The 12,036-nt window shown below is 31.2% G+C and overlaps 1 protein-coding gene across 19 annotated transcripts in view; it reads left to right on the forward strand.

Annotated features, from left to right (window-relative positions):
- Window positions 1–12,036, forward strand: part of LOC139512971 (ecotropic viral integration site 5 ortholog-like) — a 59,194-nt gene that overhangs the window by 22,093 nt on the left and 25,065 nt on the right. For all 19 annotated transcript variants that reach the window (XM_071300977.1, XM_071300998.1, XM_071300981.1 and 16 more), the window contains 6 exons: window positions 2,560–2,784; window positions 5,256–5,330; window positions 6,183–6,308; window positions 6,521–6,664; window positions 7,091–7,180; window positions 7,734–7,831. In XM_071300977.1, the coding sequence (XP_071157078.1) occupies window positions 2,560–2,784; window positions 5,256–5,330; window positions 6,183–6,308; window positions 6,521–6,664; window positions 7,091–7,180; window positions 7,734–7,831 (758 nt within the window). The remainder of the gene's footprint in view (window positions 1–2,559; window positions 2,785–5,255; window positions 5,331–6,182; window positions 6,309–6,520; window positions 6,665–7,090; window positions 7,181–7,733; window positions 7,832–12,036) is intronic.

Below are 12,036 nucleotides of genomic sequence, written 5' to 3' on the forward strand. Positions count from 1 at the left end.
GTTGCTTATGATATGATATTTCTATTTTTAAAGCCAAATTAGACTTTTGACCCCAATTTCACAGTCCACTTAACATAGAAAATGAAAGTGGGAGTTTCAGGTTAAAGATTTTGGTCAAGGTACGTAGCTTTTGATGAAATTGAAGTCAAATCAACTTGAAACTTAGTACACATGTTCCCTATAGTATAATCTTTCTAATTTTAATGCCAAATTAGATTTTTACCCTATTTCCCGGTCCGTGAAAGATGGAAAATTCTTGTTATTGATATTTTTAATAAATTCCATGTTTATTCTGTACTGAAATGTTCTGTGCTGCGCACAACACTTTCTATTACAAAGAAAATAGTATATTTTCAATAGAATGTACTGTGCCGCGCACAACACTATCTAACCAAAATACATTGGATGGAAAGTGTTATTAACTGCTGAAAAGATTATAATACCAAATAAACATGGAATTTATTAAAAATTTTAAACACAAGAAAATATGCAAATTCCATAATTAAAAATAATTCCAAGTTCAAATAATAGCCTGTTATATACATAATAGTGTCAGAGATACTCTCTTAAAATTGATATTTTTGGAGCAAATGTTCATCACTCTATAAATCAATCTTTCCATCTGTTAGTGTATCTGAAACAAATGCTTTTTGAGTAAAATCTTCAGTTAAATAAATTAGAAACATATGTTAATAATTCAATACATAAGGAAGGGGAAGAAGCTTATTTTAAAATATTTAGGTTAATAGGTCAAAGTTCATGGCCACTGCTACTTACATGTATAATATGTTTTTTCAAGGGGAAAGTTGGGCTCTCATGTTCTGAGTGATAACTTTAATTTCCTTAGTTGGCTAAAAATGAAACTTATCTACAGGGAAGATAAAAGGTAGACATTAACCCTGTCAATTTTATTTGTCAAATGGCAACGTAACAGCTGTTACAAATAGACCACACTGAAAATGTAGAAATGTAATGTGAAGTTTGCTGTTCCTATGTGATTCCCTGAGATCATTTGTGGTATTTAGATTTTAACAATTTGATTTTGGATGTAACGCCTCTTCTGATTGACTGATGTTTTTTTTTTATCAGCTTATAGACATAGTTTAGTCATGTGACAGTGACGTCATAAACGTTTTTTTCATGGTTTACTCTGGTTTAAAATTGAATTTACCATTAAATCATATTGAAATACAAATGTAACTGTAATATTTTTATCTGTCTATTCGAAATAACATAAAAAATGTGGTGCACACTTTAAAATAACTCATAATGTTAAGTCGTCATAGACAGAAAAAATATTACAGTCATTCCTTAAATAAAAGTTTTAAAGTAGCACATAGTAAAAAATTACAAAGCCTATTGACATACCTGTCAACTGACCCGTATTCTGCGGGTGTGACCCGAGATTTTCACAATTCTGAGGGGTCACCCGGAACACCCGCCGGGTCATTGAAATAACCCGGGAATTCCGAAAATGACCCGATTTCACCCGTATTTCTTAGCCTTCAGATTGATTTCATAAGTAATATTCCTTTGAAATACCGGCAAATTCGTAATTCTTCCATGAACAGGAAGTTCATCTAGCTATGTAAACTGTTAAATTAAGTGACCCATTAAGTGCATGGCTTCACTTGACAGCTTTGGTGTCAAACACACTGTTAATTAACACCAATTACCTTAGCTTTAGGTCGTAAATAAATTGCACTATTCGTTTACAAACTGAACTAGAGTTACTTCCCCTTATTTGTCACCATTCAAAATTATTCCTTATATTTACGTTTTATGGGTGAAAAAGATTAAATCATAAAAATATAAAATTCAAATACATATTGAAAAATAACTTTTCATTATTTTTATACCTTTATACAATTTTTTTTTAAAAAGTTGAAAATATTTTTTACATTTATACTTCCTTTAACTGTATTACTTTATTTTATCATAGTCTAATTTCCTTGCCAATTGAAAACTTTATTGTTAAAGGATACTCAAACATTTAGGAATAAAGATAAAAAAAACCATTTGAGAATTGCCTTAAATTCTAGTGTTTGATGATTGTAGTATTTATTCTCAAAAAGTAAAGCACATAAGACTGAGTTACACAAATTTATTAAAATCATTAAAAGTGCAATGAAATAATATTTAATAAGATTTAAAATGACTTAACAAAGTGAACATGCATTGATGTTTTGGTATCTTTGATATACATTATAAGAAAATGTACCATAAATACTGAAATTCAGCTCGAAAAAAGTTTGTACGCGTTATGACCTGAGATTTGATTCTTCAATGCAGGTCATGACCTGCATTTTCATCCTCACAGGTTGACAGGTATGTATTGATTTTGAGACATAAGAGTCAAAGATTCAGGTCCTCTTTACTCTGTATATATTTTTTTAATTTTCGAGGAACAATGATTTCTTTCATATTAATATTACTTGTTATGTTGTGAACCAATTGCTTAATTTTATTTCTCTGTAATACCATTACAGTTTGCACTAGTATGCTTAAATTTATTTTTTTGAAAATATCACTTATATAAATACAGTATTTTTCTTGAAGGAACTTGTGCGAAAGGGCATTCCCCACCCATTCAGAGGGTTGGCATGGCAGCTATTACTGAATGTGCACAGCTCTCCACACAAGCAGATGTATGTAGAATATATGAGAGAGTCGTCCCCTAGTGAGAGATACATTAGACGGGACATTGCCAGAACATTTCCAGACCATGAGTTCTTCAAGGAGAAAGATGGTGTGGGACAAGAAAGTTTATTTAATGTTATGAAGGTAAAAATTTCAAAAGTAGTTACCAAGTATCCAGAAATGTTTTCACACAATTTAGGTCATTTTATGATGAATGAAAAGTTGGTGCCCCATTTCAAATTGTTGATATCAAACGAGATTTGTAGCATTAATGAACTTGTATTGCTGTTTCATTGCATTTACTAAGTAAATGTCTTACCTTCAACAACAGTTTAGGGAAGGCAACAGTTTAAAATTGAAATGATTTTAATGACTCAAAATGGTATATTTCTCAGACATTGCTTATGTTTCTTTCAATTTGAGGAAATTAAAACCAGAAATTTGCGATAGTATTAAAGTATGATTAATTCAGGATTCATTTCCAGGATTCAATTAGTTTATCAAATAGACAGGAAATCATCAGCTTTTTAGCTCACCTGGCCCAAAGGGCCAAGTGAGCTTTTCTCATCACTTGATGTCCAGCGTCCGTAAACTTTTACAAAAATTGTCTCCTCTGAAACTACATGGCCAAATTTTACCAAACTTGGCAACAATCATTATTAGGGTATCTAGTTTAAAAAATGTGTCAGGCGATCTGGCCAACCAACCAAGATGGCCGCAATGGCTAAAAATAGAACATAGTGTAAAAATGTAGATTTTGGCTTATAACTCTAAAACCAAAGCATTTACAGCAAATTTGACAGAGATTAAATTGTTAACCAGGTCAAAATCTATCTGTTCTGAAATTTTCAGATGAATCAGACAACCCGTTGTTAGGTTGCTGCCCCAGAATTGGTAGTTTTAAGGAAATTTTGTCTTTTTGGTTATTATCTTGAATATTATTATAGATAGAGATAACCTGTAAACAGCAATAATGTACAGCAAAGAAAGAGCTACAAATTAGTCAGCATGAGGAGTTATTGCCCTTTATAGTCAATTTTGAACCTTTTTTTGAAAATTTTTGTAATCTTACAAAAATCTTCTCCTCTGAAACTACCAAAAACAAATTTAAATAAACTTTTCCACAGTCATCATTAGGGTATTTAGTTTAAAAAATGTGTCCGATAATCCTGCCCGCGAAACAAGATGGCCGACATGGCTAAAAATAGTACATAGGGTAAAATGCAGTTGTTGGCTCATATCTCTGAAACCACAGCATTTAGAGTAAATCAGCTGTGGATAAAATTGTTCAATAAGTCAAGATCTATCTGCCCTGAAATTTTCAGACCAATCGTTCAACTTGTTGTTGGGTTGCTGCCCCTGAATTGGTAATTTTAAGATAATTTTGCAGCTTTTGGATATTATCTTTAATATTATTATAGATTAGAGATAAACTGTAAACAGCAATAATGTACAGCAAAGTAAAAGCTACAAATAAGTCAACATGACGAAAGTGGTCTATTGACCCCTTAAGGAGTTATTCCCCTTTATAGTCAATTTTTAACAATTTTCATAAATTTTGTAAATGTTTGTAAATTTTTATGCCACAGTGACACCTAGGATAGAAGAGGGGCATTATGTTTTCTGGTCTGTGCGTTCGTTTGTTCATCCTTCTGTCTTTGTTTGTCCTTCCGTTTGTCTGTCCTTCCGTCCGTTCGTCACGCTTCAGGTTTAAGTTTTTGGTCAAGGTAGTTTTTGATGAAGTTGAAGTCCAATCAACTTGAAACTTAGTATACATGTTCCCTATGATATTTCTAATTTAAATGCCAAATTAGAGTTTTTACCCCAATTTCACGGTCCACTTAACACAGAAAATGATAGTGCGAGTGGGGAATCCGTGTACTTTGGACACATTCTTGTTACAAAATGTTTTCCAGTCACTTATGGGCCAAGTTCATTATAGATAGAGATAATTTTAAGTAGCAAGATTGTTCAGTAAAGTAAGATCTACAAACACATCACCAACACCAAAACACAATTTTGTCATGAATCCATCTGTGTTGTTTGTTTGTATTTTACGATTAAATATTTAATTTGAGATTATTTCACACATGCATACTACATTGTAAATAAAGCACATGTGTCACTCATGCCAAAATATTTTTTTCTACGTAAATTAAGGTTTAATTTTAAATCAGAATTGATGATTGTCTCTGATGAAAAGTAATCAAACAATGAAAACACTTGTCAAGGAATTTTAATTTCTTTAAAAATATTATTCTGAGCTTGTGATCAATGTCAGGTGTGACTCAAACATTGAGTCAATGAAATGACAGAAATAAGTGCTGTAAATTATCCCAATGACCCGTTTAGGACAAACAGCTTTCATCTAAGGACATGACTGGCAAATATCGCTGTTTCCAGACCCTTGGTAGTTATCAAGGGTTCTAATTTAAGAAATCTTTAAAATAGAAAGTTTTAATCAAATTTTGAAAGCTTTGAAATAAACTCAGGATTTTTAGTTTTTTTTCTGCATGGTGTGGAACAGTGTATCAATTTTAAGATTTTGGTTTATAATTAAATAGAAAAGTGTACTTTTAAAGACATTTAAATGAAAACCCTGTTTATTTTTCTAGGCATATTCCCTCCATGACAGAGAAGTAGGTTATTGTCAAGGAAGTGGATTTATTGTCGGCTTACTACTTATGCAGGTAAAAATGATATCAATGTGACCTGTTAAAGGTTTTACAATATACACGATATACACCTCAATATATTTAATGTAGATATTTATAAAAGCTCTTATAGCAAAGATATTATTTTTTGAACCAATTTCATCAGACCATATGGCAGTCATTGGTTATACCCTCTGCAAACAAAGTTTGGGTGGGTATGTGTCTGTCTGTCTACAACTATAACAATAGTATGGGTAATTAATAATGCTTGAACAAGGTGATCATACAAAATCCCTATTTAATAAGTGAAATAATTTAGGAAGATCTCCTTTTTAACACCACAGGAACTATGAAAAAAAACATATCCGAGTTGTAAACATATATTTGTTGTAATAAAAGGGAATTTATTATGGAAGCATGTAACAAGCAAAACAGTGTATGATTTATATTCATGGTGTGCAGCTTTAAACAGTCATACATCAGTTAGCCAAAACAAATGTATCATTAGAGAAACATAACTTTAGATTTTATGATTGATTACATGTACTGGATCATTAAAAGACTTATATTTTTTAGATAAAGTTTTTATCTTTAATACAAACATTGATAGGAATGTATAATTATGTTATTTAAAAAAAATGAATGATTTTTCATAGATGTTATTGGGAACTGATAATGGCCCTTTATAAATTGTTGTTCGGTGTGAGCCAAGGTTCCGTGTTGAAGACTGTACCGTGACCTATAATGGTTTACATATATAAATTGTGACTTGGATGGATAATTGTCTCATTGGCACTCATACCACATCTTCCTATATCTAAATAAATAACTATTTTTTGGAAATTTTCTATATTAGCTTTGAAATTGATTTTTTTGGCTCCTTTACAGATGCCTGAAGAAGAGGCTTTTGCAGTACTTGTTAAATTAATGCAGGACTATCGTCTCAGAGAACTGTTTAAACCTAGTATGGCAGAGTTAAGTTTGTGTATGTACAAACTAGAATGTTTAATACAGGTAAGTTTTAAGTCTGTCAGAAGTGGAAAAATAATGTCCACTGTTACTGTGTCTTATGTTACATGAAAAAGAAATTTACTGAACAATTTTTAAGTTTCAGAAAAAATTGAAATGTGAGAGTTCATAACAGTTATGTTACAAAGTATTGAAAAAGCTTAATAACTAACCACAAAACATTATTTTAATGTTTGAATTATAACAATGTTTTTCAGGACCTGCTTCCAGCCTTGTACTTACATTTTCAGTCTCAGGGTTTTTACACATCAATGTATGCATCATCATGGTTTCTTACTTTATTTGCTACAACATTGTCACTGTCTCTTGCTTGTCGTGTGATGGATCTATTTATATCAGAGGTAAGAATTTGTTATTGTCTAAACAAAAATCAAAGATATGGCAATAGATCATCATTTAATGTTCCATAATTCCATTGAAATTAAGCTTTTTTATATAATTTTGATCTCTTCAATAAAGGTACATCATTTTAATGTTCTTCCGTTTCATTTCTAGGAGATAAAGGATCACACCCATAAAATGATCTATAGAAAAACACATTTCAGACAGCAAAAATATGCTGGAGATGACACAATTAATAGATGTGTAGACGAGAAAATGTCACAACATGCAACTATAAATGTAGTCCAGATTTCTATACTGTTCTGAACTTTTCATAAACAATATGTGAGTCAGACATTCACATTGTTTGAGGCTAACTTGTATTATTCCTGTTAATTCCAGATAAATGTCACTAATGTTACTATGTGTTATTTTTTCATTTACAGGGCATGGATATTATATTTAAACTGGGAATTGCAATACTTCAATCTAGTCAAGATTATCTGATGTCATTAGATATGGAAGGGATGTTAAAGGTAAGAGTTGTCTCTCTTACACTATTGGAAAAATTATATGTCTGAAATTCACCATTGGTTAGGACAAACAAAACAATACAGTAACAAACTTATCATTGGTGTCAATATTGTAGAAAGGATAACAATTAATTGATATCATTGATGGATTATGGAGGTCCACCAATCACTTTTACTGACTTTAGTACAATGAAAACTAAAGCCAGCTGACTTCACATTATTTCCTCTTTTATCCTTAATTATTGTCTTCTGTTGTGTATCTATCTGCTGAAGCTTTAAATTAGATTTGAAAGAATCATTTTTAGTATTAAATTGTTTGTTATTTCATTGCTGCTTGTTTTTAAGTGTAAAACTTGAATACATATAAATTTTGTTATTTTACCATTAAGAGTTGTCTCCCATTATACACTAGTGTGGATTTAATTAAAAATAAGATTTACACTAATTTTAACCTGACTGGACTGGCCTACATTTTTTAGCTTATCATACAAGATGTTGAAATATGTTTCTGTTAAAACTTTATGGAACTATCTCATGATTTGAGTTTTATTTTCAGTTCTTTACAAAAGAGTTGCCTCTAAAATATGAACAAGAACCAGAGAGGTTATTTCAGCCAGCATACTATGTCAAATACAATGCTAAAAAGATGAAAAAGTAAGTAAAATTGTGTTTATTATAAAACAATAATAATACCATAATTATTATATATTTTAAGCTCACCTGGCCCGAAGGGCCAAGTGAGCTTTTCTCATCACTTGGCGTCCGTTGTCGTTAACTTTTTACATTTTGAACTTCTTCTGGAGAATCACTAAATGGAATGGATCAAACATGGCATGAATGTTCCTTATGAGGTGCTGCCCAAGGGTTGTGACTTTTTAGTCGATCCATCATCCAAGATGACCTCCAGGGGAGGACTTAGTTTAACATAGGACCCTATGGGAAATACATACAAATGTCTTCTTTTAGAGAACCACTGAATGGAATGAAACCAAACATTGCATGAATGTTCCTTATGAGGTGCTGACCAAATGTTGTTACATTGTAGCCGATCATTTATCCAAAATGGACGCCAGCGGGGGACTTAGTTTGACATAGGACCCTATAGGAAATACATACAAATGTCTTCTTTTAGCGAACCACTAAATGGAATTAAACCAAACATAGCATGAATGTTCTTTATGAGGTGCTGCCCAAGTGTTGTGACTTTGTAGTCGATCCATCATCCAAGATGACCTCCAGGGGAGGACTTAGTTTAACATAGGACCCTATAGGAAATACATACAAATGTCTTCTTTTAGCGAACCACTGAATGGAATGAAACCAAACATAGCATGAATGTTCTTTATGAGGTGCTGCCCAAGTGTTGTGACTTTGTAGTCGATCCATCATCCAAGATGACCTCCAGGGGAGGACTTAGTTTAACATAGGACACTATGGGAAATACATACAAATGTCTTCTTTTTGGCCTCAATCATTATTTAAGTATCTGTTATGATTTTTATCTTTTTTTATATGATTTCAAAAACCCAAGTAGAGTCATGTGAGTTTTTCTTTAACTCATTGTCATGGATAAGCCATTGTTTAATAAAACTGGAGGTTTTTTTGTCATGTGAATTTCTCACTTTTTATGAGTAAATAGAATAACTATATCTGGTATATGAGATCCTTGCAATGTTTTATAGGTAAATGTCAAGTTTTTATGGTAAGTAGATATAGGAAGATGTGGTATGAGTGCCAATGAGACAACTCTCCATCCAAATAACAATTTTTAAAAGTAAACCATTATAGGTCAATGTACGGCCTTCAACATGGAGCCTTGGCTTTAGAAGGTTTATTTTTCTGGTTATATAATCGGTAGGTCAACTACTAGTATACTAATTGTATGGAATAATTTTATTGTGTACATGTCTGTTTGGAGGCATGTTCATCATAATCTATTCTCTGTAAGTGTCTCTTAAATGTAACAGAATAAGTAAGAGTTTTGTTTTGTAATGCTTTTTATGTACACAATTTACTTTACAAAGGAAGAAGTATGAAATGAACCGTTTTTTTATGAATCGGAAATGCAAAAAACATTAAAATAAATTCAAATAATTCCATCATCAATATCACTGGGTTTTTTTTTGAGCAATTTTGTATGCAACTAGAGCATGTGAGACTGCATAAGAATGTTGAAAATGGCATTTGTAATTTTTAGAATTTTACAGATTATAATAAAGAAAATTAGATATTTTCCCTGTACTACTTTTGATACACTTAGTGATGTGTTCAGATTGTTATTGACAAACTACCTCCTGTAAGTTGATCTATATTGGTAGATCTAGATGTAGACAAACTACATTGACAACTTGGTCATCAATATCACAAAGAATAAATTGAAGCTTAATACAAAATACATAGAATATAAGGTTGAGATACTTGGAATAGGCATATAAATCAAAAGATAAGTTCAATCTTTAAAGGGAAGTAACTCAAACTTACCTAAATTTGTTATCATAATATCTAGGTGGTCACTAATTTGAAAAAAGTCATATCAGATAGATAACTTATTTGACCTGTATGTATCATTGTAATTTCAAGTTTGAGCAATACATGTTAACATCAGGCTTAAAATATAAGTCTGAATATTTTATCTAAATAATTGAAAACATTATCGTAACTTTGTTGATAAAGATGAAGTATATCAATACTAATATCTTGTTCCAAATGGGCAATTTTAGGATAAACAAATACACATGAACTAATAACAATTTGTCACAAACAGATTCAGATGTTGATACTCCTTCTGAGAAAATTAATGATCTTGATATTTCATCCAACAAAACTAATTTAATGATTTCAACAAAGAATTGAAAGTCATGAAGATTTATAGAAACAACTAGAGTGGGGTGCTCATTTTCGCTATATCTTTCCATGTTTTCTACAGTTTATGTTCAGGTCAATACGTTTTTGAAGTATATTGATATTTCTATATGAAGATAACTTCAAATGCAAAATATTCTTAAGCTTGAAAACGTGTTTGTTTGAAAATATTCATCTGAAAAGTTAGATTAAAGGGTGTTTGAAATTGCCTGATGTTTTGTCGATGGGGGACACATATTCGCCGTTTTTATACATCTAATGAATCCCAAATAACTGCAGCTTTAAACAATATTTTACAAATCAATTTCATTATAGATGGCAATAACAGACATTTTAAAAGTGTACAGAACTGAAATTAAGAGCAATCAGTCAAAGATTTACTAAGAAATACTTCTTTGAAATCGTGTTTTTCATTTAGGAAATTGGCCGAAAATCTTTGGCCGTTTTTCAGTCCTTTGCGGTAAGTGCCGCAATTTTGTTGTAGTTTAAAAAATAAACATATTTGTTATAAAAATCTAAGTTACCGGCATATTTCTTCCATTTCAGCCATCTTATGAAGTATTTAGAGTGGGGTGCTCCTTTTTCGCCACATCTTTCCATGTTTTCTACAGTTTATGTTCAGGCCTAAATGTTTTTGAAGTATACTGATATTTCTATATGAAGATAACTTCAAATGCAAAATATACTTAAGCTTGAAAACCGGTTTGTTTTAAGAAAATCATCTGAAAAGTTAGATTAAAGGGTGTTTGAAATTTCCGGATGTTTTGTCAATGGGGGACACATATTCGCAGTTTTTACACATCTATTTAAAACCAAATAACCGCAGCTTTAAACAATTTTTATCAAATCAGTTGCATTATAGATGAATAGCAGACATTTCAAAGGTATAAAGAATTCAAAATTAGGGCATTCAGTCAAACATTTACTTAGAAATACTTCTTTGAAATCGTGTTTTTTATTCAGGAAATTGTTCGAAAATCGTTGTCCGTTTTTCGGTCATTTTCGGTAGGAGCCGCAATCTTGTCTCAGTTTAAAAAAATATTATATTTGTTATAAAAATATAATTTACGGGTACATTTCTTCCAATTCAGCCATCCTTTGAAGTTTTTACACCTCAAAATCATTAAACGGCGAAATTGTGTCCCCGGCGAAAATGAGCACCCCACTCTACACCTCAAAATTATAAAATGGCGAAATTGTGTCCCTGGCGAATATGCGCACCCCACTCTATCAGTAATGTATAATTGAAATTTTGAAATTAATAGTGGAAAGGAACATAAAGGTAAAAAAATTTGCTTAAAAGAGGAAGTTATATCATTGACCATTGAAATCAGAGAACATTTCCTTATTATATTCTATAGGTAAAAAGTTGAAAGAAAGTACAAGTTTTTGGTTGAAGGCTATATTGTATGTTTACCACCTAGAATGCCTTATGATTATTTGTGATTTTTGGTTGCTGTATTCCCCACATATCACTTTGGTAATTTTGGTTAGCTGAATACACTGCATTCTGTAGTCAATTAATTCATATTTCACAATGATCAGGGTAGAAACGGAGGAGATAGAAAAACTATATTATATTTATTGTTGTATTTTAATGTTTTACCCCAACCAATATGTTGATTTGAACTATAGACCCTGTTATTTAATATAGGTTCCTCATGTCAAAAATGAAATTTGATAGATATACATATAGCCTTATTATATCAAAAATTATAATTTGATCCCTGATTTGACAGAGTTAATGCAGCTAAAGGTTTTTAAAGATATCTGATAACCACCCAAGTTATAGTTTCAAGTCCTGTGTTGTCTATCTTTATCAATTGTTAATATGATTAATGGGTCCTGAAAATTATCACTTAATTTAAGGGTATTTAATGCCATATATATCACCTTATTTACACATGTGACAAATGAACATTTACCTGAGTTTAATTAGCTTAAATGTTGTCTCTGAAATATTCTCCATTTTATACATTCATTTCTTGCCTTATGTC

The sequence above is a fragment of the Mytilus edulis genome, chromosome 2 (genome assembly GCF_963676685.1).
Source record: "Mytilus edulis chromosome 2, xbMytEdul2.2, whole genome shotgun sequence".
Classification (NCBI taxonomy): Eukaryota; Metazoa; Mollusca; class Bivalvia; order Mytilida; family Mytilidae; genus Mytilus; species Mytilus edulis.